Below are 27,364 nucleotides of genomic sequence, written 5' to 3'. Positions count from 1 at the left end.
TGATTGGTAGTGGACCAGCTTATGATAGTGGTCCAGGACTAGATAATAATATAGGACTTGATAGAGGTCCAGGACTTGATAATTGTCCAGGAATTGATAATGGTCCAGGACTTGACAGTGGTCCAGGAATTGATAATGGTCCTGGACTAGATAGTGGTCCAGGACTTGACAGTGGTCCTGGACTTGATAGTGGTACAGAGCTTGATAATGGTCCAAGACTTGAGAATGGGTCCTGGACTTGATTGTGGTCCAGTACATGACAGTGGTTCAGGACTTGATAATGGCCTAGGACTTGATAGTGGTCCAGGACTTGACAGTATCGTAGGATTTGATAATAGTCTAAGACTTGATTTTGGTCCAGGACTTGATAATGGTCTAGGACTTAATAGTAGTCCATAACTTAATAGTGGTCCAGGACATGATAATGGTCCAGGACTTGATAGTGGTCCAAGACTTGATTATGGTCCAGGACATGATAATGGTCCAGAACTTGATAATGGTTCAGGACTTGATAATAGTCCAGGACTTGATAATAGTCCAGGACTTGATAATAGTCCTGGACTTGACAGTGGTTCAGGACTTGACAGTGGTCAAGAACTTGATAATGGCTCACGACCTGATAGTGGTCCAGGACTTGATATGGTCCAGGTCTTGACATCGGTCCAGGACTTGATAATAGATCAGGAATTGACAGTGGTCCAGGACTTGATAATGGCCTACGACTTGATAGTGGTCCAGGTTTTGATAATGGTCCAGGACTTAATAATGGTCCAGAACTTGATAGTGGCCCAGGACATTATTATGGTCCAGGACTTGGCAGTTGTCCAGGACTTGACAGTGGTCGAGGACTTGACAGTGATCCAAGACTTGACAGTGGTCCAGGAAATGATAATGGTCCAGGACGTGACAGTGGTACAGGACTTGAGATTGGTTCAGGAACTGACAGTGGTCCAGGAGTTGATAATGGTCCAGGACTTGATTATGACGAAGGACTTGATAATGGTTCAGGACTTGATATACTTCCAGGACTTGATAATGGTCCTGGACATGACAGTGGTCCAGGACTTGATAATGGTCTAGGACTTGATAATGGTCCAGAATTTGATAATAGTCCAAGACTTGATAATGGTCCAAGGCTTGATAATGGTCTGTGATTGATAGTAGACCAGCATATGATAGTGGTCCAGGAATTGATAATGATCCAGGAATTGACGGTGGTCCAGGAATTAATAATGGTCCTGGACTTGATAGTGGTCCAGAGCTTGATAATGGTCCTGGACTTGAGAATGGGTCCTGGACTTGATAGTGGTCCAGTACATGACAGTGGTCCAGGACTTGATAATGGCCCAGGACTTGATAGTGGTCCAGGACTTGACAGTAGTGTAGGATTTGATAATAGTCTAGGACTTGATTATAGTCCAGGACTTGATAATGGTCTAGGACTTAACAGTGGTCCAGGACTTGATAGTAGTCCAAGACTTGATTATGGTCCAGGACTTGATAATGGTCTAGGACTTGATGATAGTCAAGGACTTGATATTGGTCCAGGACTTGATAATGGTCGAGGACTTGATAATGGTCCTGGACTTGTAAGTGGTCCAGGACTTGACAGTGGTCCAGGACATGATTGTGGTCCAGGACTTGTTATTGGTCAAGAACTTGATAATGGTCTAGGACTTGATAATGATTTTGGATTTAATAGTGGTTCAGGACTTGACTGTGGTCCAGGACTTGATAATGGCTCAGTACTTGATAGTATTCCAGAACTTGACAGTGGTCAAGGACTTGAGAATGGCCCAAGACTTGACAATGGTCCAGGACTTTATAATGGCTCAATACTTGATAGTGAACCAGGACTTGACAGTGATCAAGGACTTGATAACGGACTAGGAATTGATAATAGTACATGACTTGTTAATGGTCCAGTACTTGATAATGGTCCTGGACTTGATAGTGGTCCAGGACTTGACAGTGGTCCAGAACTTGATAATGGCCAAGGAGTTAATATTTGTCCAGGATTTGATAATGGTAGAGGACCTGACAGTGGTCTAGGACTTGACATTGGTCCAGGACTTTATAATGGCCCACGACTTGATAGTGGTCTATGTTTTGATAATGGTCCAGGATTTGACAGTGGTCCAGGACTTTATAATGGCCCACGACTTGATAGTGGTTCAAGACTTGACAATAGTCCAGGACTTGATAATGGTTTAGAACTTGATAGTGGCCCAGGACATGATTATGGTCCAGGACTTGGCAGTTGTCCAGGACTTGACTGTGGACGAGGACTTGATAATGGCCCAGGACTTGACAGTGAACCTAGAATTGACAGTGGCCCAGGACATGATAATGGTCCAGGACGTGACAGTGGTACAGGACTTGAGAATGGTTCAAGAATTGACAGTGGTCCAGGAGTTGATAATGGTCCAGGACTTGATTATGACGCAGGACTTGATAGTGGTTCAGGACTTGATATACGTCCAGGACTTGTTAATGGTCCTGGACTTGACAGTGGTCCAGGACTTGATAATGGTCTAGGACTTGATAATGGTCTAGGACTTGATAATGGTCCAGAATTTGATAATAGTCCAAGACATGATAATGGTAGAAGGCTTGATAATGGTCTGTGATTGATAGTGGACCAGCATATGATAGTGGTCCAGGACATGATAATGGTCCAGGACTAGATAATAATTCAGGACTTGATAGAGGTCCAGGACTTGATATTTGTCCAGGAATTGATAATGGTCCAGGACTTGACAGTGGTCCAGGAATTGATAATGGTCCTGGACTAGATAGTGGTCCAGGACTTGACAGTGGTCCTGGACTTGATAGTCGTCCAGAGCTTGATAATGGTCCAGGACTTAAGAATGGGTCCTGGACTTGATAGTGGTCCAGTACATGACAGTGGTCCAGGACTTGATAATGGCCTAGGACTTGATAGTGGTCCAGGACTTGACAGTAACGTAGGATTTGATAATAGTCTAGGATTTGATTTTGGTCCAGGACTTGATAATGGTCTAGGACTTAACAGTGGTCCATGACTTAATAGTGGTCCAGGACATGATAATGGTCCTGGACTTGATAGTGGTCTAAGACTTGATTATGGTCCAGGACTTGATAATGGTCTAGGACCTGATGATAGTCAAGGATTTGATAATGGTCCAGGACTTGATAGTGGTCCAGGACTTGATAATGGTTCTGGACTTGTAGGTGGTCCAGGACTTGACAGTGGTCCAGGACATGATAGTGTTCCAGGACTTGTTAATGGCCAAGGACTTGATAATGGTCTAGGACTTGATAATGATTTTGGATTTGATAGTGGTTCAGGACTTGTCTGTGGTCCAGGACTTGATAATGGCTCAGTACTTGATAGTAGTCCAGAACTTGACAGTGGTCAAGGACTTGAGAATGGCCCAGGACTTGATAATGGTACAGGACTTGATAATGGTCTAATACTTGATAATGGTCCTGGACTTTATAATGGTCCTGGACTTTATAATGGTCCAGGGATTGATAATGGTCCAGAACTTGACAGTAGACCAGGACTTAATAGTGTTTCAGGAATTGATAATGGCCCAGGACTTGATAATGGTCCAGGACTTGACAGTGGTCCAGGAATTGATAATGGTCCTGGACTTGATAGTGGTCCAGGACTTGACAGTGGTCCTGGACTTGATAAAGGTCTTGGACTTGAAAGTGGTCCTGGACATGAAATTGATCCAGGACTTGATAATGGTCCTGGACTTGATAGTGGTCCAGTACTTGACAGTGAGCCAGGACTTAATAATGGCCCAGGACTTGATAGTGGTCCAAGACTTGACAGTGGTCCTGGACTTGATAAAGGTCTTGGACTTGAAAGTGGTCCTTGGCATGAAATTGATCCAGGACTTGATAATGGTCCTGGACATGATAGTGGTCCAGTACTTGACAGTGAGCCAGGACCAAATAATGGCCCAGGACTTGATAGTGGTCCAGGACTTGACAGTTGTGTAGGACTTTATAATGGTCCAAAACTTGATAATGGTCCAAGACTTGACAGTGGTCCATGTTACGGCCCTATTGGGTCGCAACTGGGTTCTTCTCTGATGTTATTAGTGTTTGGGTATCCGACCACAAGTTAGTAATGGCTTTCAAGGGGTGTGTTCCGTAACGCAAGTAAATTAACGGGGAAGGGATACCAATGCACTGCTTTATATATATATTTCTACCACCACCATAAATATATCTCTCACAGTCACACGCGGGGGCTATAACTACACTTATGTTCAATAACTTGTCTTCCTCCGAAGACTCTGGATGCTCCACGGTGCTCACGAGTAGCTCTGGTTCTCTTCTTTGTGGCCCACGATGAATCCTCTGATTCTCTCGGCGAATCTACCCTGGCCACAGGCCAGCCAAATCACAGTCCCACTGGGTGCACCGTCGTGGAGGCCTTCAACCTCAAATCCAGCCTGTAGCTGGCAGGTTCCGATCAGCTCCGCTGTGTAGGCCACTCCACGACCGATACTAGGGTTGCGAGCCCTAGGCAGGAGCCTCGTATGATCTCGCTGATCACCCTCCTCTCTATAGCACCACAGTGGCTAGTCTCCTCCATCAGCCAGCCCCGGATGCAACGATTCCTCAACTCTGCCACGTCACAGACAGGCTAAAACTCTCAACAGTGTTCGTCCGGGGGTGACTCACAGCTTCCTCAGAGCAAACTCGTGGAGAGACTATGGCTGCCTTTGGTAGACTGCCCCATCGTCGAATACAGCAGTCCCAGGTCGACTCTGTAATCAGACACGTCTTTAGTACTTGGGACACTCTAGAGCGCCTCACTTACAGGTTTAGACACAAACGTCCACCTATCCACTCCATAGACAGCGTTGCTGTCTAAGCGCCACCTCACCAGAGATCAGCAGCGTCTATGTCACGAGCTGATTAAGAAAGGAATCCAGCCCCTGTGGCCGGGATAACCCGTCCTCACTAGATGGCGTCGTCCATTTGGAGGGGGTTTCGGGAGCAGACTCACAGATGGCGATGTCGTCACTGCTCCGTGCTCGGACGCTGGGCTCGGGTCCGTAACAGTCCATGACTTGATAGTGGTCCAGGGCATGATAATGGTACAGGACTTGATAATGGTCCTGGACGTGATAGGGGTCCATGACTTGATTGTAGTAAAGGACTTAATAATGGCCCACGACTTGATAGTGGTCGAGGACTTGATAATGGTCCAGGTCTTGACAGCAGTCCAGGACCTGACAGTGGTCCAGGACTTTATAATGGCCCACGAATTGATACTGGTCCAGGACTTGACAGTGGTACAGGACTTGATAATGGTTCAGGAATTGACAGTGGTGCAGGACTAGATAATAGCTCAGGAGGTAATATTGGTCCAGGACTTGATAATAGTAGAGGACTTGATAGTGGTCTAGGACTTAACAGTGGTCCAGGACTTGATAATGGCCCACGACTTGATAGTGGTCCAGGACTTGATAATGGTCCAGGATTTGACACTGGTCCAGGACTTGATAGTGGTCCAGGACTTTATAATGGCCCACGACTTGATAGTGGTCCAGGACTTGATAATGGACTAGGATTTGACAGTGGTCCAGGACTTGATAGTGGTCAAGGACTTTATAATGGCCCACGACTTGATAGTGGTTTAGGACTTGAAAGTGGTCCAGGACTTGACAATGGTATAGTACTTGATAGTGGTCCAGGACTTGATAATGGTCCAGGATTTGACAGTGGTACAGGACTTGATAAAGGTTCAGGAATTGACAGTGGTCCAGGAGTTGATAATGGTCCAGGACTTGATAATGTCGCAGGACTTGATAATGGTTCAGGACTTGATAGAGGTCCAGAACTTGACAGTTGTCCAGGACATGATAATGGTCAATAACTTAATAACGGTCCAGGATTTGATAATAGTCCAGGACTTGATAATCGTCCAGGGCTTAATAATGGTCCTGGACTTGATTTTGGACCAGGATATGATAGTGGTCCAGGACATGATAATGGTCCAGGACTTGATAATGGTTAAGGACTTGATGGTGGTCCAGGACTTAATAATGGTCCAGGACTTGACAGTGTTCCAGGAAGTGATAATAGTCCTGGACTTGATAGTGGTCCAGGACTTGACAGTGGTCCTGGACTTGATAAAGGTCTAGGACTTGATAGTGGTCCAGGTCTTGATAATAATCCAGGACTTGATAATGGTTCAGGACTTGATAGAGGTCCAGGACTTGATAATGGTGCAGGATTTGACAGTGGTTCAGGACTTGATAATGGTCTAGGACTTGATAATGGTCCAGGATTTGATAATCGTCCAGGACTTGATAATGGTCCAGGGCTTGATAATGGTCCTGGACTTGATGGTGGACCAGGAAATTATAGTGGTCCAGGACATGATAATGGTCCAGGACTTGATAATGGTTCAGCACTTGATAGTGGTCCAGGACTTGACAGTGATGTAGGACTTGATAATGGTCCAGGACCTGATAATGGTCCAGGACTTGACAGTGGTCCAGGACTTGATAGTGGTCCAGGACATGATAATGGTCCAGGACTTGATGGCGGTCCAGGACTTGATAATGGTCCAGGACTTGATAATGGTCTAGGACTTGACAGTGGTCCAGGACTTGATAGTGGTCCAGGTCATGTTAATAGTCCAGGACTTGATAGTGGTCCAGGACTTGATAATGGTCCAGGACTTGATAATGTTCTAGGACTTGTTAGTGGTCCAAGACATGATAAAGGTCCAGGACTTGATAGTGATTGTGGACTAGACAATTGTCCAGGACATGATAGTGGTCCAGGACTTGATAATGGACAAGGACTTGATAATAGTCCAGGACTTGATTATGGTCTTGAATTTGATAGGGGTCCAGGACTTGACAGTGGTCCAGGACTTTATAATGGCCCACGAGTTGATAGTGGTCCAGGACTTGACAGTGGTTCAGGACTTAAAAATAGTACAGTACATGATAGTGGGCCAGGACTTGATAATGGCTCAGGACTTTACAGTGGTACAGGACTTACCTGTGGTCGATAAATTGATAATAGCCCGGGACTAGAGAGTGGTCTTGGACATGATAATGGTTCAAGAAGAGAGTGGTCCAGGACTCAATAATGGCCCAGGAAATAATACTGGTTCAGGACTTAATAATGGTAGAGGACTTGACAGTGGTCCAGGACTTTATAATGGCCCACGACTTGATAGTGGTCCAGGACTTGACAGTGTTCCAGGACTTGATAATGGTCCAGTACTTGATAGTGGTCCAGGACTTGATAATGGTCCAGGACTTGACTGTGGTACAGGACTTGAGAATGGTTTAGGAATTGACATAGGTCCAGGTGTTGATAATGGTCCAGGACTTGATAATGACGCAGGAATTGATAATGGTTCAGGACTTGATATAGGTCCAAGACTTGATAATGGTCCAGGACTTGACAGTGGTCCAGGACTTGATAATGGCCAAGGACTTGATAATGGTCCAGGATTTGATAATAGTCCAGGATTTGATAATGGTCCAGGGTTTGATAATGGTCCTGAACTTGATAGTGGACCAGGATATGATAGTGGTCCTGGACATGATAAAGGTCCAGGACTTGAAAGTGGTCCAGGTCTTAATAATGGTCCAGGACTTGATAATGGTCCTGGACATGATAGTGGTCCAGTACTTGACAGTGGTGCAGGACTTGATAATGGTAGAGGACTTGACAGTGGTTTAGGACTTGACAGTGGTCCAGGACTTGATAATGACCCAAGACTTGATAGTGGTCCAGGACTTGATAATGGTCCAGGATTTGACAGTGGTCTAGGACTTGACAGCGCTCCAGGACATTATAATGGCCCACGACTTGATAGTGGTCCAGGACTTGACAGTGGTCCAGGACTTGATAATAGTCCAGTACTTGATAGTGGTCCAGGAGTTGATAATGGTCCAGGAATTGATAATGACGCAGGACTTGATATTGGTTCAGGATTTTATATTGGTCCACGACTTGATAATGGTCCAGGACTTGACAGTGGTCCAGGACTAGAAAATGGTCTAGAACTTGATAATGGTCCAGGATTTGATAATAGTCCAGGATTTGATAATGATCCATGGCTTGATAATGGTCCTGGACTTGACAGTGGACCAGGATATGATAGTGGTCCAGGACATGCTAATGGTCCAGGACTTGATAATAGTTCAGGACTTGATAGTGGTCCAGGACATGATAATGGTCCAAGACTTGATAGTGGTACACGACTTGATAATGGTCCAGGACTTGATAGTGATCCTGGACTTGACAGTTGTCCAGGACATGATAGAACTCCAGGACTTGATAATGGTCAAGGACTTGATAATAGTCCAGGACTTGATAATGGTCTTGGATTTGATAGTGGTCCAGGACTTGACAGTGTTCCAGGACTTGATAACGGCTCAGTACTTGAGAGTGGTCCAGGACTTGACAGTGGTCTAGGACTTGATTATGGCCCAGGACTTGATAATGGTACAGGACTTGATATAATACAGGACTTGATAGTATCCAGTACTTGACAATGGTCCTGGACTTGATAGTGGTCCAGGACTTGACAGTGATAAAGGACTTGATAATGGCCCACGACTTGACAGTGGTCCAGGATTTGATAATGGTCCAGGTCTTGACAGAGGTCCAGGATCTGACAGTGGTCCAGGACTTTATAATGGCCCACTACTTGATATGGGTCCAGGATTTAACAGTAGTCCAGGAAATGAAAATGGTACAGTACATGATAGTGGTCCTGGACTTTATAATGGTCCAGGACTTGACAGTGGTCCAAGACTTGACAGTGGTCGAGGAATTGATAATGGACCAGAACTTGACAGTGGTCCAGGTCTTGATAATGGTTCAGGAATAGACAGTGGTCCAGGACTTTATAATGGCCCACGACTTGATAGTGGTCCAGGACTTGACAGTGGTCCAGGACTTGATACTGGTCCAATACTTGATAGTGGTCCAGGACTTGATTATGGTTTAGGACTTGACAGTGGTACAGGACTTGAGAATGGGTCAGGAATTGACAGTGGTCTAGGAGTTGATAATGGTCCAAGACTTGATAATGACGCAGGACTTGATATTGGTTCAGGATTTGATATAGGTCCATGACTTGATAATGGTCCAGAACTTGACAGTGGTCCTGGACTTGAAAATGGTCTAGGACTTGATAATGGTCCAGGATTTGATAATAGTCTAGGATTTGATAATGGTCCAGTACTTGACAGTGATCCAGGACTTCATAATGGTCCAGGACTTGATAATAGTGCAGGACTTGATAGTATTCTAGGACTTGATAATGGTCCAGGACTTGATTGTGGTCCAGGACTTGATAATGGTTCTTTATTTGATAGTGATCCTGGACTTGACAGTTGTCCAGGACATTATAGAGTTCCAGGAATTGATAATGGTCAACGACTTGATAATGGTCCAGGACTTGATAATGGTCTTGGATTTGATAGTGGTCCTGGACTTGACAGTGGTACAGGACTTGAGAATGGTTTTAGGAATTGACAGTGGTCCAGGAGTTGATAATGACGCATGACTTGATATTGGTTCAGGATTTGATAATGGTCCTGGACTTGATATTGGACCAGAATATGATAGTGGTCCAGGACATGATAAAGGTCCAGGACTTGATAATAGTTCAGGACTTGATAGTGGTCCAGGACTTGATAATGGTCCAGGACTTGATAGTTGTCTAGGACCTGACAGTGGTCCTGGACTTGATAATGGTCTTGGACATGATAGTGGTTCAGTACTTGACAGTGGTCCAGGACATTATAATATCCCACGAATTGATAGGGGTCCAGGACTTGACAGTGGTCCAGGACTTGAAAATGGTACAGTACATGATAGTATCCTGCACTTGATAATGGTCCAGGACTTGACAGTCGTCCAGGACTTGACAGTGGTCGAGGAATTGATAATTTTTCAGAACTTGACAGTGGTCCAGGTCTTGATAATGGTTCAGGAAGAGACAGTGTTCCAGGACTTGTTAATGGTCCAGGACTTGATAATGGTATAGGACTTGACTGTGGTCCAGGAATTGATAATGGTCCTGGACTTGATAGAGGTCCAGGACTAGACAGTGGTCCTGGACTTGATAAAGGTACAGGACTTGATAGTAGTCCAGGACTTGATAATGATCCAGTACTTGATAATGGTCCTCTACTTGATAGTGGTCCAGTATTTGACAGTGAACCAGGACTTGATAATGACCTAGGACTTGATAGTGGTCCAGGACTTGACAGTGGTTTAGGACATGAAAATGGTCCAAGACTTGATAAAGGTCCAGGACTTGATATTGGTCCAGGACTTGACAGTGGTCCAGGACTTGATAGTGGTGCAGGACATCATAATGGTCCAGGACTTGATAATGGTTAAGGACTTGATAATAGTTCAGGACTTGATACTAGTCTAGGAATTGATACTGGATCAGGACTTGATACTGGATCAGGACTTGATAGTGATCCTGGACTTGATAGTTATTCAGGACATGATAGTGTTCCAGGACTTGATAATGGTCAAGGACTTGATAATAATCCAGGACATGATAATTGTCTTGGATTTGATAGTGGTCCAGGTTTGACAGTGGTCCAGGACTTGATAATGGCTCGGTACTTGATAGTGGTCCAGGACTTGACAGTGGTCAAGGACTTGATAATTGCCCAGGACTTGATAATGGTACAGGACTTGTTAATGGTCCAGTACTTGATAATGGTCCTGGACTTGATAGTGCTCCAGGACTTGATAAAGGTCCAGGACTTGATAGTGGTCCAAGATTTGATAATGGTCCAGGAATTGAAAATGGTCGAGGAATTGATAATGGCCCAGAACTTGACAGTGGTCCAGGTCTTAATAATGGTTCAGGAATATACAGTGGTCCCGGACTCTATAATGGCCCAGGAGTTAATATTGGTCCAGGACTTGGTAATAGTAGAGATTATGACAGTGGTCCAGGACTTGATAATGGCCCAGGAGTTATTATTGGTCCAGGACTTGATATTGGTAGAGGACTTGACAGTGGTCTAGGACTTGACAGCGGTCCAGGACTTGATAATGGCCTGGACTTGATAGTGGTCCAGGACTTGATAATGGTCCAGGATTTGACAGTGGGCCAGGACTTGACAGTGGTCCAGGACTTTATAATGGCCCACGACTTGATAGTGATCCAGGACTTGACAGTGGACCAGGTCTTGATAATGGCCCAGGACTTGATAGTGGTCCAGGACTTTACAGTGGTGTAGGATTTGATATAGGTCCAGGACTTGATTATGGTTCAGGACTTGATAATAGTGCAGGACTTGACGGTGGTTCATGACTTGATAGTGGTCCAAGACATGATAATAGTCCAGGACTTCATAATGGCCCAGGACTTGACAGTGGTCCAGGAATTTATAATGGTCCTGGACTTGATAGTGGTCCAGGACTTGACTGTGGTCCAGGACATGATAATGGTCCAGGACTTGATAGTTTTCCTGGATTTGATAATGGTCTAGGACTTGGTAATGGTCCAGGACTTGATAATGGTAAACTACTTGATCATAGTCCAGGACTTGATAGTGGTCCAGGACTTGATAATGGTCCAAGACTTGATAGTGATCCTGGACTTGACAGTTGTCCAGGACATGATAGTGTTCCAGGACTTGATAATGGTTAAGGACTTGATGATGGTCCAGGACTTGATAATGGTCTTGGATTTGATAGTGGTCCAGGGCTTGACAGTGGTCCAGGACTTGATAATGGCTCAGTACTTGATAGAGATCCAGGACTTGACAGTGGTAAAGACTTGATAATTGACCAGGACTTGATAATGGTACTGGACTTGATATTGATCCAGTACTTGATAATGGTCCTGGACTTGATAGTGGTCCAGGCCTTGACAGTGGGAAAGGACTTGATAAGGGCCCACGACTTGATAGTGGCCAGGACTAAATAATGATCCAGGTCTTGACTGCGGTCCAGAACCTGACAGTGGTCCAGGACTTTATAATGGCCACGACTTGATAGGGGTCCAGGACTTGACAGTGGTCCAGGACTTGAAAATGGTACAGTACATGATAGTGTTCCTGGACTTGATAATGGTCAAGGACTTGACAGTGGTCCGGGACTTGACAGTGATCGAGGAATTGATAATGGCCCAGAAATTGACAGTGGTCCAGGTCTTGATAATGGTTCAGGAATAGACAGTGGTCCAAGACTTTATAATGGCCCAGGAGTTAATATTGGTCCAGGTCTTCATAATGGTTGAAAACATGACAGTGGTCCAGAACTTAATAATGGTTCAGGAATTGACAGTGGTGCAGGACTTTATAATGGCCCAGGAGTTAATATTGGTCCAGGACTTTTTAATGGTAGAGGACTTGACAGTGGTCTAGGACTTGAGAATGGTCCAGGACTTGATTATGGCCCACGACTTGATAGTGGTCCACGACTTGATATTGGTCCAGGATTTGCCAGTGATCCAGGACTTGACAGTGGTCCAGGACTTTATAATGGCCCACGACTTGATAGTGGTCTTGGACTTGACAGTGTTCTAGGACTTGACAATGGTCTAGTACTTGATAGTGGTCCAGGACTTGATAATGGTCCAGGACTTGACAGTGGTACAGGACTTGAGAATAGTTCAGGAATTGACAGTGGCCCATTAGTTGATAATGCTCCAGGATTTGATGATGACGCAGGAATTGATAATGGGTCAGGACTTGATACTGGTCCAAGACTTGATAATGGTCCAAGAATTGACAATGGTCCAGGACTTGATTATAGACTAGGACTTGATAATGGTCCAGAATTTTATAATAATCCAGGATATGATAATGGTCCAGAGGTTGAGAATGGTCCTGGACTTGATAGTGGACCAAGATATGATAGTGGTCCAGTATATGATAATGGTCCAGGACTTGTTAATAGTTCAGGACTTGATTGTTATCCAGCACTTGATAATGGTCCAGAACTTGATAATGGTCCAGAACTTGATAGTAGTCCAGGTCTTGATAATGGTCCAGTACTTCATAATGGTCCTGGACATGATAGTGGTCCAGTGCTTGACAGTGGTCCAGGACTTGATAATGGCTCAGGACTTGATAGTGGTCCAGGACTTAACAGTTGTGTAAGATTTGATATTGGTCAAGGAATTGATTATGGTTCAGGACTAGATAATAGTCCAGGACTTGACAGTGGTTCATGACTTGATAGTGGTCCAGGACTTGATAATGGTCCAGGACTTGATAATGGTCCAGGACTTGACAGTGGTCCAGGAATTGATAATGGTCCTTGACTTGATAGTGGTCCAGGACTTGATAATGGTCCAGGACTTGATAATGGTCAAGGACCTGATAGTGGTCCAGGTCTTAATATTGGTCCAGGACTTAATAATGGTTCAGGACTTGATAGAAGTCTAGGACTTGATAATGGTGCAGGACTTGACAGTGATCCAGGACTTCATAATGGTCAAGGACTTGATAATGGTCCAATATTTGATATTAGTCCAGGACATGATAATGGTCCAAGGCTTGATAATGGTCCTGGACTTGATAGTGGACCATTACATCATAGTGGTCCATGACATGATAATGTTCCAAGACTAATAATGGTTCAGGACTTGATAGTGGTCCAGGACTTGACAGTGGTGTAGGACTTGATAATGGCCCAAGACTTGATAATGGTCCAGGATATGGTAATGGTCCAGGACCTGACAGAGGTCCAGGACTTGATATTGGTTCAGGACATAATAATTGTCCAGGACTTGATATTGGTCCAGGACTTGATAATGGTCCAGGACTTGATAATGGTCAAGGACTTGATAGTGGTCCAAGACTTGATAATGGTCCAGGACTTGATAGTGATTCTGGACTTGACAATTGTCTAGGACATGATAGTGGTCCTGGACTTGATAACAGTCAAGGACTTGATAATGGTCCAGGACTTGATAATGGTCTTGGATTTGGTAGTGGTCGAGGACCTGACAGTAGTGCAGGACTTGATAATATCTCAGTACTTGATAGTGGTCCAGGACTTGACAGTGGTCAAGGACTTGATTTTGGCCCAAGACTTGATAATGGTACAGGACTTGATAATAGTCCAGTACATGATAATGTCCCTGGACTTGATAGTGGTTCAGGAATTGACAGCGGTCAAGGACTTGACAGTGGTCCAGGACTTGACAGTGGTCCAGGACTTTATAATGGCCCACGACTTGATAGTGGTCCAGGACTTGACATTGGTCCAGTACTTGAAAATAGTACAGTACATGATAGGGGTCCAGGACTTGATAATGGTCCAGGACTTGAAAATGGTCGAGGAATTGACAATAACCCAGAACTTGACAGTGGTTCAGGTCTTGATAATGGTTCAAGAATAGACAGTGGTCCAGGACTCTATAATGGCCCAGGAGTTAATATTGGTCCAGAACTTGATAATGGTAGAGAATATGACAGTGGTCCAGGACTTGATAATGGCCCAGAAGTTATTATTGGTCCAGGACTTGATATTGGTAGAGGACTTGACAGTGGTCTAGGACTTGACAGTGGTCCAGGACTTGATAATGGCCCACGACTTGATAGTGGTCCAGGACTTGATAATGGTCCAGGATTTGACAGTGGGCCAGGACTTGACAGTGGTCCAGGACTTTATAATGGCCCACGACTTGATAGTGGTCCAGGACTTGACAGTGTTCCAGGACTTGATAATGGTCCAGTACTTGATAGTGGTCCAGGACTTGATTATGGTCCATGACTTGACAGTGGTACAGATCTTGAGAATGGTTCAGGAACAGACAGTGGTCCAGGAGTTGATAATGGTCCAGGACCTAATAATGACGCAGGACTTGATAATGGTTCAGGACTTGATATAGCTCCAAGACTTGATAATGGTCCAGGACTTGACAGTGGTCCAGGAGCTAATATTGGACAAGGAATTGATAATGGTCCAGGATATGATAATTGTCCAGTATTTGATATTGGTCCAGGGCTTGATAATGGTCGTGGACTTGATAGTGGACCAGGATATGATAGTGATCCAGGACATGATAGTGGTCCAGGACTTGATAATAGTTCAGGAATTGATAGTGGTCCAGGACTTGATAATGGTCCAAGACTTGATAGTGGTCCAGGACTTGACAGTGGTCCTGGACTTCATAAAAGTCCACGACTTGATTGTGGTCCAGGTCTTGATAATGGTTCAGGACTTGATAATGGTCCTGGACATGATAGTGGTCCAGTACTTGACAGTGGTCCTGGACTTGATAATGGCCCAGGACTTAATAGTGGTCCAGGAATAGACAGTGGTGTAGGATTTGATATTGGTCCAGGACTTTATTATGGTTTAGGAATTGATAATAGTCCAGGTATTGTCAGTGGTTCATGATTTGAAAATGGTCTAGGACATGATAATGGTGTAGGACTAGACAGTGTTCCAAGAATTGATAATGGTCCTTGACTTGATAGTAGTCCAGGACTTGACAGTGGTCCTGGACTTGATAAAGGTCCAGGACTTGATAGTGGTCCAGGTCTTGATAATGGTCTAGGACTATATAACGGTTCAGGACTTGATAGAGGTCCAGGACTTGATAATGGTCTAGGACTTGATAATGGTCCAGGATATGTTAATAGTCCAGGACTTGATAATGGTCCAGGGTTTGATAATGGTCATAAACTTGATAGTAGACCAGGACATGATAGTGGTCCAGGACATGATAATGGTCCAGGACTTAATAATGGTTCAGGACTTGATAGTGGTCCAGGTCTTGACAGCGGTCCAGGACCAGACAGTGGTCCAGGACTTAATAGTGGCCCACGACTTGATAGGGGTCCAGGATTTGACAGTGGTCCAGGACTTGATAATGGTCCAGTACTTGATAGTTGTCCAATACTTCATAATGGTCCAGAACTTGACAGTGGTGCAGGACTTGAGAATGGTTCAGGAATTGACAGTGGTCCAGGAGTTGATAATGGTCCTGGACATAATAATGACGCAGGACTTGATATTGGTCCAAGACTTGATAATGGTCCAGGTCTTGACAGTTGTCTAGAACTTTATAATGGTCTAGGACTTGATAATGGTCCAGGATTTAATAATAGTCAAGGATTTGATAATGATCCAGAGCTTGATAATGGTCCTGGACTTGATAGTGGACCAAGATATGATAGTGGTCCAGGACATGATAATGGTCCAAGACTTGATAATAGTTCAGGACTTGATAGTGGTCCAGGTCTTGATAATGGTCTAGGACTTGATAGTGGTCCAGGACTTGACAGTGGTCCTGGACTTGATAAAGGTCCAGGATTTGATAGTGGTCCAGGTCTTGATAATGGTCCAGGACTTGATAATGGTCCTGGACATGATTGTGGTCCAGTACTTGACAGTGGACCAGGATTTGATAATGACCCAGGGCTTGATAGTGGTCCAGGACTTGACAGTGGTGTAGGATTTGATATTGGTCCAGGACTTGATTATGGTTCAGGACTTGATAAGAGTGCAGGACTTGACAGTGGTTCATCACTTGATAGTGGTCCAGGACATGATAATAGTCCAGGACTTGATAGTGGTCCCGGACATGATAATGGTCCAGGACTTGATAATAGCCCAGGACTTGACAGTGGTCCAGGAATTTATAATGGTCCTGGACTTGATAGTGGCCCAGGACTAGATAATGGTCCAGGATTTGATAATGGTTTAGGACTTGATAATTGTCCAGGACTTGACTGTGGTCCAGGACATGATAATGGTCCAGGACTTGATAGTTTTCCAGGATTTGATAATGGTCCAGGCCTTGGTAATAGTCCAGGACTTGATAATGGTAAAGGACTTGATCATAGTCCATTACTCGATAGTGGTCCAGGACTTGATAATGGTCCAAGACTTGATAGTGATCCCTGACTTGACAGTTGTTCAGGACATGATAGTGTTCCAGGACTTGATAATGGTCAAGGACTTGATAATGGTCCAGGACTTGATAATGGTTTTGGGTTTGATAGTGGTCCAGGACTTGACAGTGGTCCAGGACCTGATAATGGCTCAGTACTTGATAGAGGTCCAGGACTTGACAGTGGTCAAGGAATTGATAATTGACCAGGACTTGATAATGGTACTGGACTTGATAATGATCTAGTACTTGATAATGATCTAGTACTTTATAGTGGTCCAGGACTTGATAATGGTCCAGGTCTTGACCGCGGTACAGGACCTGACAGTGGTCCAGGACTTTATAATGGCCCACGACTTGATAGGGGTCCAGAATTTGACAGTGGTCCAGGACTTGAAAATGGTACAGTACATGATAGTGGTCCGGACTTGATAAAGATCCAGGACTTGACAGTGGTCAGAGACTTGACAGTGATCGAGGAATTGATAATGGCCCAGAAATTGACAGTGGTCCAGGTCTTGATAATGGTTCAGGAATAGACAGTGGTCCAAGACTTTATAAATGCCCAGGAGTTAATATTGGTCCAGGACTTGATAATTGTAGAGAACATGACAGTGGTCCAGAACATGATAGTGGTTCAGGAATAGACAGTGGTCCAAGACTTTATAATGGTCCAGGACTTGATAATGGTTCAGGACTTGATAATGGTCAAGGACCTGATAGTGGTCCAGGTCTTAATAATACTCCAGGACTTGATAATGGTTCAGGACTTGATAGAAGTCTAGGACTTGATAATGGTGCAGGACTTGACAGTGATCCAGCACTTGATAATGGTCGAGGACTAGATAATGGACCAGGATTTGATATTAGTCCTGCACATGATAATGGTCCAAGGCTTGATAATGGTCCTGGACTTGATAGTGGGCCATTACATCATAGTGGTCCAGGACATGATAATGGTCCAGGACTAATAATGGTTCAGGACTTGATAGTGGTCCAGGACTTGACAGTGGTTTAGGACTTGATAATGGTCCAGGACTTGATAATGGTCCAGGACATGATAATGGTCCAGGACTTGACAGAGGTCCAGGACTTGATAGTGGTCCAGGACATAATAATGGTCCAGGACTTGATAATGGTCAAGGACTTGATAGTGGTCCAAGACTTGATAATGGTCCAGGACTTGATAGTGATTCTGGACTTGACAAATGTCTAAGACATGATAGTGGTCCAGGACTTGATAACAGGCAAGGACTTGATAATGGTCCAGGACTTGATAATGGTCTTGAATTTGGTAGTGGTCGAGGACCTGACAGTGGTGCAGGACTTGATAATGTCTCAGTACTTGATAGTGGTCCATTACCTGACAGTGGTCAAGGACTTGATAATGGCCCAAGACTTGATAATGGTACAGAACTTGATAATGGTCCAGTACTTGATAATGTCCCTGGACTTAATAGTAGTTCAGGAATTGACAGCGGTCCAGGACTTGACAGTGGTCCAGGACTTTATAATGGCCCACGACATGATAGTGGTCCAGGACTTGACATTGGTCCAGTACTTGAAAATAGTACAGTACATGATAGGGGTCCAGGACTTGATAATGGTCCAGGACTTGAAAATGGTCGAGGAATTGATAATGGCCCAGAACCTGACAGTGGTCCAGGTCTTGATAGTGGTTCAGGAATAGACAATGGTCCAGGACTCTATAATGGCCCAGGAGTTAATATTGGTCCAGGACTTGATAATGGTAGAGAATATGACAGTGGTCCAGGACTTGATAATGGCCCAGGAGTTATTATTGGTCCAGTACTTGATATTGGTAGAGGACTTGACAGTGGTCTAGGATTTGACAGTTGTCCAGGACTTGATAATGACCCACGACTTGATAGTGGTCCAGGACTTGAGAATGGTCCAGGATTTGACAGTGGGCCAGGACATGACAGTGGTCCAGGACTTTATAATGGCCCACGACTTGATAGTGGTCCAGGACTTGACAGTGTTCTAGGACTTGATAATGGTCCAGTACTTGATAGTGGTCCAGGACTTGATTATGGTCCATGACTTGACAGTGGTACAAATCTTGAGAATGGTTCAGGAATTGACAGTGGTCCTGGAGTTGATAATGGTCCAGGACCTAATAATGACGAAGGACTTGCTAATGGTTCAAGACTTGATATAGGTCCAAGACTTGATAATGGTCCAGGACTTGACAGTGGCCCAGGACTTGATAAAGAACAAGGACTTGATAATGGCCCAGGATATGATAATTGTCCAGGATTTGATAATGGTCCAGGGCTTGATAATGGTCCTGGACTTGATCGTGGACCAGGATATGATAGTGATCCAGGACATGATAGTGGTCCAGGACTTGATAATATTTCAGGACTTGATAGTGGTCCAGGACTTGATAATGGTCCAAGACTTGATAGTGGTCCAGGACTTGACAGTGGTGCTGGACTTGATAAAAGTCCAAGACTTGATAGTGGTCCAGGTCTTGATAATGGTTCAGGACTTGATAATGGTCCTGGACATGATAGTGGTCTAATTCTTGACAGTGGTCCAGGACTTGATAATGGCCTACGACTTGATAGTGGTCCAGGAATTGACAGTGATGTAGGATTTGATATTGGTCCAGGACATGATTATGGTTTAGGACTTGATAATAGTCCAGGACTTGTCAGTGGTTCATGATTTGATAGTGGTCTAGGACATGATAATGGTCCAGGACTTGACAGTGTTCCATTAATTGATAATGGTCCTGGACTTGATAGTAGTCCAGGACTTGGCAGTGGTCCTGGACTTGATAAAGGTCCAGGACTTGATAGTTGTCCAGGTCTTGATAAGGGTCCAGGAATATATAACGGTTCAGGACTTGATAGAGGTCCAGGACTTGATAATGGTCCTGGACTTGATAGTAGACCAAAACATGATAGTGGTCCAGGACATGATAATGGTCCAGGACTTACTAATGGTTCAGGACTTGATAGTGGTCCAGGTCTTGACAGCGGTCCAGGACCAGACAGTGGTCCAGGACTTTATAGTGGCCCACGACTTGATAGGGGTCCAGGATTTGACAGTGGTCCAGGACTTGATGATGGTCCAGTACTTGATAGTTGTCCAATACTTCATAATGGTCCAGAACTTGACAGTGATGCAGGACTTGAGAATGGTTCAGGAATTGACAGTGGTCCAGGAGTTGATAATGGTCCTGGTCTTGATAATGACGTAGGACTTGATATAGGTCCAAGACTTGATAATGGTCTAGGACTTGACAGTGGTCCAGGACTTGATAATGGTCTAGGACTTGATAATGGTCCAGGATTTGATAATAGTCAAGGATTTGATAATGGTCCAGGGCTTGATAATGGTCCTGGACTTGATAGTAGACCAAGATATGATAGTGGTCCAGGACATGATAATGGTCCAAGACTTGATAATAGTTCAGGACTTGATAGTGGTCCAGGACCTGATAATGGTCTAGGACTTGATAGTGGTCCAGGATTTGACAATGATCCTGGACTTAATAAAGGTCCAGGATTTGATAGTGATTCTGGTCTTGATAATGGTCCAGGACTTGATAATGGTCCTGGACATGATAGTGGTCCAGTACTTGACAGAGGACCAGGACTTGATAATGGCCCAGGACTTCATATTGGTCCAGGACTTGACAGTGGTGTAGGATTTGATAATGGTCCAGGACTTGATTATGGTTCAGGACTTGATAATAGTACAGGACTTGACTGTGGTTCATGACTTGATAGTGGTCCAGAACATGATAATGGTTCAGGACTTGATAATGGCCCAGGACTTGACAGTGGTCCAGGAATTTATAATGATCTAGTACTTGATAATGTTCTAGTAATTGATAGTGGTCCAGGACTTGATAATGGTCCAGGTCTTGACCGCGGTACAGGACCTGACAGTGGTCCTGGACTTAATAACAGCCAACGACTTGATAGGGGTCCAGGACATGACAGTGGTCCAGGACTTGAAAATGGTACAGTACATGACAGTGGTCCTGGACTTGATAATAGTCCAGGACTTGACAGTGGCCCAGGACTTGACAGTGATCGAGGAATTGATAATGGCCCAGAAATTGACAGTGGTCCAGGTCTTGATAACGGTTCAGGAATAGACAGTGGTCCAAGACTTTATAATGGCCCAGGAGTTAATATTGGTCCAGGACTTGATAATGGTAGAGTACATGACAGTGGTCCAGGACTTAATAATGGTTCAGGAATTGACAGTGGTGCAGGACTTTATAATGGCCCAGGAGTTAATATTGGTCTAGGACTTGATAATGGTAGAGGACTTGACAGTGTTCTAGGACTTGAGAGTGGTGCAGGACTTGATAATGGCCCACGACTTGATAGTGGTCCAGGACTTGATATTGGTCCAGGATTTGCCAGTGTTCCAAGACTTGACAGTGGTCCAGGACTTTATAATGGCCCACGACTTGATAGTGGTCTAGGACTTGACAGTGTTCTAGGACTTGATAATGGTCTAGTACATGATAGTGGTCCAGGATTTGATAATGGTCCAGGACTTCACAGTGCTACAGGACTTGAGAATAGTTCAGGAATTGACAGTGGTCCAGGAGTTGATAATGGTCCTGGATTTGATAATGACGCAGGACTTGATAATGGTTCAGGACTTGATATTGGTCAAAGACTTGATATGGGCCAAGACTTGACAATGGTCTAGGACTTGATTATGGTCTAGGACTTGATAATGGTCCAGGATTTGATAATAGTCCAGGATATGATAATGGTCCAGGGCTTGATAATGGTCTTGGACTTGATAGTGGACCAGGATATGATAGTGGTCCAGGATATGATAGTGGTCCAGGATATGATAATGGTCCAGGACTTGTTAATAGTTCAGGACTTGATAGTGATCCAGCACTTGATAATGTCCCAGAACTTGATAGTGGTCCGGGACTTCACAGTGGTCCTGGACTTGATACAGGTCCAGGACTTGATTGTGGTCCAGGTCTTGATAATGGTCCAGGACTTGATAATGGTGAAGGACTTGATAATGGTCCAGGACTTGACAGTGGTCCAGGACTTGATAATGGTCCTGGACTTGATAATGGTCCAGGACTTGACAGTGTTCCTGGACATGATAGTGGTCCAGGATTGATAATGGTCAAAAACTTGATAATGGTCCAGGACTTGATAATGGTCTTGGATTTGATAGTGGTCCAGGACTTGACAGTGGTCCAGGGCTTGATAATAACTCAGTACTTGATAGTGGTCCAGGACTTGACAGCGGTCAAGGACTTGATACTGGCCCAGGACTTGATAATGGTACAGGATGTGATAATGGTCCAGTACTTGATAATGGTCCTGGTCTTGATAGTGGTCCAGGACTTGACAGTGGTCCATTAATTGATAATGGTCCTGGACTTGATAGTAGTCCAGGACTTGGCAGTGGTCCTGAACTTGATAAAGGTCCAGGACTTGATAATGGTCCTGGACTTAATAATGGTTCAGGACTTGATAGTGGTCCAGGTCTTGACAGCGGTCCAGGACCAGACAGTGGTCCAGGACTTTATAGTGGCCCACGACTTGATAGGGGTCCAGGATTTGACAGTGGTCCAGGACTTGATGATGGTCCAGTACTTGATAGTTGTCCAATACTTCATAATGGTCCAGAACTTGACAGTGATGCAGGACTTGAGAATGGTTCAGGAATTGACAGTGGTCCAGGAGTTGATAATGGTCCTGGACTTGATAATGACGCAGGACTTGATATAGGTCCAAAACTTGATAATGGTCTAGGACTTGACAGTGGTGCAGGACTTGATAATGGTCTAGGACTTGATAATGGTCCAGGATTTGATAATAGTCAAGGATTTGATAATGGTCCAGGGCTTGATAATGGTCCTGGACTTGATAGTGGACCAAGATATGATAGTGGTCCAGGACATGATAATGGTCCAAGACTTGATAATAGTTCAGGACTTGATAGTGGTCCAGGACTTGATAATGGTCTAGGACTTGATAGTGGTCCAGGATTTGACAATGATCCTGGACTTAATAAAGGTCCAGGATTTGATAGTGGTTCTGGTCTTGATAATGGTCCAGGACTTGATAATGGTCCTGGACATGATAGTGGTCCAGTACTTGACAGAGGACCAGGACTTGATAATGGCCCAGGACTTCATATTGGTCCAGGACTTGACAGTGGTGTAGGATTTGATAATGGTCCAGGACTTGATTATGGTTCAGGACTTGATAATAGTACAGGACTTGACAGTGGTTCATGACTTGATAGTGGTCCAGGACATGATAATGGTTCAGGACTTGATAATGGCCCAGGACTTGACAGTGGTCCAGGAATTTATAATGATCTAGTACTTGATAATGATCTAGTACTTGATAGTGGTCCAGGACTTGATAATGGTCCAGGTCTTGACCGCGGTACAGGACCTGACAGTGGTCCTGGACTTAATAACAGCCAACGACTTGATAGGGGTCCAGGACATGACAGTGGTCCAGGACTTGAAAATGGTACAGTACATGATAGTGGTCCTGGACTTGATAATGGTCCAGGACTTGACAGTGGCCCAGGACTTGACAGTGATCGAGGAATTGATAATGGCCCAGAAATTGACAGTGGTCCAAGACTTTATAATGGCCCAGGAGTTAATATTGGTCCAGGACTTGATAATGGTAGAGAACATGACAGTGGTCCAGAACTTGATAATGGTTCAGGAATTGACAGTGGTGCAGGACTTTATAATGGCCCAGGAGTTAATATTGGTCCAGGACTTGATAATGGTAGAGGACTTGACAGTGGTCTATGACTTGAGAGTGGTGCAGGACTTGATAATGGCCCACGACTTGATAGTGGTCCAGGACTTGATATTGGTCCAGGATTTGCCAGTGGTCCAGGACTTGACAGTGGTCCAGGACTTTATAATGGCCCACGACTTGATAGTGGTCTAGGACTTGACAGTGTTCTAGGACATGATAATGGTCTAGTACTTGATAGTGGTCCAGGACTTGATAATGGTCCAGGACTTCACAGTGGTACAGGACTTGAGAATAGTTCAGGAATTGACAGTGGTCCAGGAGTTGATAATGGTCCAGGATTTGATAATGACGCAGGACTTGATAATGGTTCAGGTCTTGATATTGGTCCAAGACTTGATAATGGGCCAAGACTTGACAATGGTCCAGTACTTGATTATGGTGTAGGACTTGATAATTTTCCAGGATTTGATAATAGTCCAGGATATGATAATGGTCCAGGGCTTGATAATGGTCCTGGACTTGATAGTGGACCAGGATATAATAGTGGTCCAGGATATGATAATGGTCCAGGACTTGTTAATAGTTCAGGACTTAATAGTGATCCAGCACTTGATAATGGTCCAGAACTTGATAGTGGTCCGGGACTTGACAGTGGTCCTGGACTTGATAGTGGTCCAGGTCTTGATAATGGTCCAGAACTTGATAATGGTGAAGGACTTGATAATGGTCCAGGACTTGATAATGGTCCTGGACTTGATAATGGTCCAGGACTTGACAGTGTTCCTGGACATGATAGTGGTCCAGGACTTAATAATGGTCAAAAACTTGATAATGGTCCAGGACTTGATAATGGTCTCGGATTTGATAGTGGTCCAGTACTTGACAGTGGTCCAGGGCTTGATAATAACTCAGTACTTGATAGTGGTCCAGGACTTGACAGTGGTCAAGGACTTGATAATGGCCCAGGACTTGATAATGGTGCAGGATTTGATAATGGTCCAGTACCTGATAATGGTCCTGGTCTTGATAGTGGTCCAGGACTTGACAGTGGTCCAGGACTTGATTATGGCCCACGACTTGATAGTGGTCCAGGACTTGATAATGATCCAGGACTTGACAGAGGGTCCAGGACTTGACAGTGGTCTAGGACTTTATAATGGCCCACGACTTGATAGTGGTCCAGGACTTGACAGTGGACCAGGACTTGAAAATGGTACAGTACATGATAGTGGTCCAGGACTTGATAATGGTCCAGGACTTGACAGTGGTCCAGGTCTTGATAATGGCTCAGGAATAGACCAGGACTCAGACAGGAATAGACAGGACTTTACAATAACCCACGACTTGATAGTGGTTCAGGACTTGACAGTGGTCCAGGACTTGAAAATGGTATAGTACATGATAGTGGTCCAAGACTTGATAATGGTCCAGGACTTGACAGTGGTCCAGAACTCTATAATGGCCCAGGAGTTAATATTGGTCCAGGACTTGATAATGGTAGAGGACTTGATAGTGGTCCAGGACTTGATAATGGTTCAGGAATTGACAGTGGTGCATGACTTGATAATTGCCCAGGAGTTACCATTGGTCCAGGAATTCATAATGGTAGAGGAATTGACATTGGTCTAGGACTTGACAGTGGTCCAGGACTTGATAATGGCCCACGACTTAATAGTGGTCCAGGATTTGATAATGGTTCAGGATTTGACAGTGGTCCAAGACTTGACAATGGTCTAGGACTTTATAATGGCCTTCGACTTGATAGTGGTATAGGACTTGACAGTGGTCCAGGACTTGATCAAGGTCCAGTACTTGATAGTGGTTCAGGACTTGACAGTGGTAAAGGACTTGATAATGGCCCAGGAGTTGATAGTGGTCTAGGACTTGATAATGGTCCAGGACTTGACAGTGGTTCAGGACTTGACAGTGATCCAGGACTTGATAATGGCCCAGGACATGATAGTGGTCGAAGACTTGACAGTGGTCCAGAACATAATAATGGTCCAGGGACTTGATAATTGTCCAGGACTTGATAATGGTCCAGGACTTGATAATGGTCCTGGACTTGACAGTGGTCCAGGACTTGATAATGTTCCAGGACATGATAATGGTCAAGGACTTGATAATGGTCCAGGACTTGATAATGGTCCAGAACTTGATAATGGTCCAGGACTTGTTAATGGTCCAGGACTTGATAATGGTGCAGGACTTGATAATTTTCCAGGACTTGATAATTTTCCAGGACTTGATAGTGGTCCTGGACTTGATATTGACCAGGACTTGATAATGGTCCAGGACTTGACAGTGGTTTATGACTTGATAGTGGTCCAGGACATGATAATGGTCCAGGACTTGATAGTGGTCCCGGACTTGATAATGGTCCAGGACTTGGTAATAGTCCAGGACTTGATAATGGTCCTGGACTTGATAATAAATGTGGAGGGTATGGAGAGGGTCCTGCTGGTTGTGTTGCTGGCCATGTATGATGGACCTTGTTTTAATTTTATGTTATGCTCTCCACTACAGTCTAAGCATTCAAGTGTCTCGGAATTCCTGTGGTTTTTGTTCCCTGGCCAGGTTGTGTTAAGTGTACCCTGGCCAGGTGGTGTTAAGTGTACCCTGGCCAGGTGGTGTTAAGTGTACCCTGGCCAGGTGGTGTTAAGTGTACCCTGGCCAGGTGGTGTTAAGTGTACCCTGGCCAGGTGGTGTTAAGTGTACCCTGGCCAGGTGGTGTTAAGTGTACCCTGGCCAGGTGGTGTTAAGTGTACCCTGGCCAGGTGGTGTTAAGTGCACCCTGGCCAGGTGGTGTTAGGTGCACCCTGGCCAGGTGGTGTTAAGTGTACCCTGGCCAGGTGGTGTTAAGTGCACCCTGGCCAGGTGGTGTTAAGTGCACCCTGGCCAGGTGGTGTTAAGTGTACCCCTGGCCAGGTGGTGTTAAGTCTACCCCTGGCCAGGTGGTGTTAAGTGTACCCTGGCCAGGTGGTGTTAAGTGCACCCTGGCCAGGTGGTGTTAAGTGTACCCTGGCCAGGTGGAGTTAAGTGTACCCTGCCCAGGTGGTGTTAAGTGCACCCTGGCCAGGTGGTGTTAAGTGCACCCTGGCCAGGTGGTGTTAAGTGTACCCCTGGCCAGGTGGTGCTAAGTGTACCCTGGCCAGGTGGTGTTAAGTGTACCCTTGCCAGGTGGTGTTAAGTGTACCCTGGCCAGGTGGTGTTAAGTGTACCCTGGCCAGGTGGTGTTAAGTGTACCCCTGGCCAGGTGGTGTTAAGTGTACCCTGGCCAGGTGGTGTTAAGTGTACCCCTGGCCAGGTGGTGTTAAGTGTACCCTGGCCAGGTGGTGTTAAGTGTACCCTGGCCAGGTGGTGTTAAGTGTACCCCTGGCCAGGTGGTGTTAAGTGTACCCTGGCCAGGTGGTGTTAAGTGTACCCCTGGCCAGGTGGTGTTAAGTGTACCTTGGCCAGGTGGTGTTAAGTGTACCCTGGCCAGGTGGTGTTAAGTGTACCCCTGGCCAGGTGGTGTTAAGTGGTTCTGAGTCCTGGTCCAGCTCCCTCGGGCTGTCCTTGTAGCTCAAGCCCCTTACCTCTAGAACCAGTCTGGCTGCACATTTTTGGATTTTTTGTTGTTTCCAATTTTATTTTCTGTTTCTTTAGGTTATGGGGTTCCGTGCTGGGGCAGCGTACTCAATAGCAGCTCCCACGACGGATGTATACAGAGAACGGAAGG

At 45.0% G+C, this 27,364-nt stretch overlaps 4 protein-coding genes across 4 annotated transcripts; all 4 read left to right on the top strand.

The window, feature by feature from the left end:
* Positions 1-207: 207 nt before the first annotated feature.
* On the top strand, positions 208-7,039 carry LOC138351174 (fibroin heavy chain-like). Its single transcript, XM_069302814.1, has 9 exons — positions 208-388; positions 649-1,002; positions 1,351-1,845; positions 1,927-2,622; positions 2,736-2,874; positions 3,053-4,105; positions 5,194-5,879; positions 6,048-6,452; positions 6,570-7,039. Exons 1-9 carry the CDS (start codon positions 208-210, stop codon positions 7,037-7,039), a joined length of 4,479 nt encoding a protein of 1,492 aa, XP_069158915.1.
* A 43-nt stretch (positions 7,040-7,082) lies between these two features.
* Positions 7,083-8,534, top strand: LOC138351173 (putative per-hexamer repeat protein 5). Its single transcript, XM_069302813.1, has one exon. The coding sequence runs from the start codon at positions 7,083-7,085 to the stop codon at positions 8,532-8,534; it is 1,452 nt and encodes a 483-aa protein (XP_069158914.1).
* A 163-nt stretch (positions 8,535-8,697) lies between these two features.
* On the top strand, positions 8,698-16,893 carry LOC123764885 (fibroin heavy chain-like). The gene is made up of 12 exons (XM_069302812.1): positions 8,698-9,097; positions 9,140-9,493; positions 9,573-9,854; positions 9,896-10,393; positions 10,615-11,257; positions 11,344-11,669; positions 12,303-13,193; positions 13,329-13,520; positions 13,616-14,707; positions 14,768-15,361; positions 15,560-16,273; positions 16,370-16,893. Exons 1-12 carry the CDS (start codon positions 8,698-8,700, stop codon positions 16,891-16,893), a joined length of 6,510 nt encoding a protein of 2,169 aa, XP_069158913.1.
* Positions 16,894-17,026: 133 nt separating this feature from the next.
* Positions 17,027-25,658, top strand: LOC138351172 (fibroin heavy chain-like). Its single transcript, XM_069302811.1, has 11 exons — positions 17,027-17,101; positions 17,298-17,799; positions 18,006-18,904; positions 18,968-19,562; positions 19,608-20,609; positions 20,670-21,545; positions 21,587-21,958; positions 22,054-23,109; positions 23,188-23,667; positions 23,710-24,621; positions 25,219-25,658. Exons 1-11 carry the CDS (start codon positions 17,027-17,029, stop codon positions 25,656-25,658), a joined length of 7,209 nt encoding a protein of 2,402 aa, XP_069158912.1.
* Positions 25,659-27,364: the final 1,706 nt, after the last annotated feature.

The sequence above is a fragment of the Procambarus clarkii genome, chromosome 48 (assembly GCF_040958095.1).
Source record: "Procambarus clarkii isolate CNS0578487 chromosome 48, FALCON_Pclarkii_2.0, whole genome shotgun sequence".
Taxonomy (NCBI): Eukaryota; Metazoa; Arthropoda; class Malacostraca; order Decapoda; family Cambaridae; genus Procambarus; species Procambarus clarkii.
This window is presented reverse-complemented; position numbering and strand designations above follow the sequence as displayed.

Bases quoted from the DNA above. Each gene is read 5' to 3' on its own strand.
- LOC138351174 (XM_069302814.1), top strand. From the start codon at position 208: ATGGTCCAAGACTTGAGAATGGGTCCTGGACTTGATTGTGGTCCAGTA. The intron at 389-648 runs GTAGTCCATAAC...GATATGGTCCAG, and splicing joins TAATGGTCTAGGACTTAATA to GTCTTGACATCGGTCCAGGA. The intron at 4,106-5,193 runs GTATCCGACCAC...ACGACTTGATAG, and splicing joins CTGATGTTATTAGTGTTTGG to TGGTCGAGGACTTGATAATG.
- LOC138351173 (XM_069302813.1), top strand. From the start codon at position 7,083: ATGGTTCAAGAAGAGAGTGGTCCAGGACTCAATAATGGCCCAGGAAAT.
- LOC123764885 (XM_069302812.1), top strand. From the start codon at position 8,698: ATGGGTCCAGGATTTAACAGTAGTCCAGGAAATGAAAATGGTACAGTA. The intron at 14,708-14,767 runs GTCCAGTACTTG...ACAGTGGTACAG, and splicing joins TGTTCCAGGACTTGATAATG to ATCTTGAGAATGGTTCAGGA. The intron at 16,274-16,369 runs GTCCTGGACTTG...ATTGTGGTCCAG, and splicing joins TGGTCCAGGACTTGACAGTG to TACTTGACAGTGGACCAGGA.
- LOC138351172 (XM_069302811.1), top strand. From the start codon at position 17,027: ATGGCTCAGTACTTGATAGAGGTCCAGGACTTGACAGTGGTCAAGGAA. The intron at 18,905-18,967 runs GTACTTGATAGT...ACAAATCTTGAG, and splicing joins TAGGACTTGATAATGGTCCA to AATGGTTCAGGAATTGACAG. The intron at 21,959-22,053 runs GTCCTGGACTTG...ATAATGGTCCAG, and splicing joins TGGTCCAGGACTTGATAATG to GACTTGATAATGGTCTTGGA.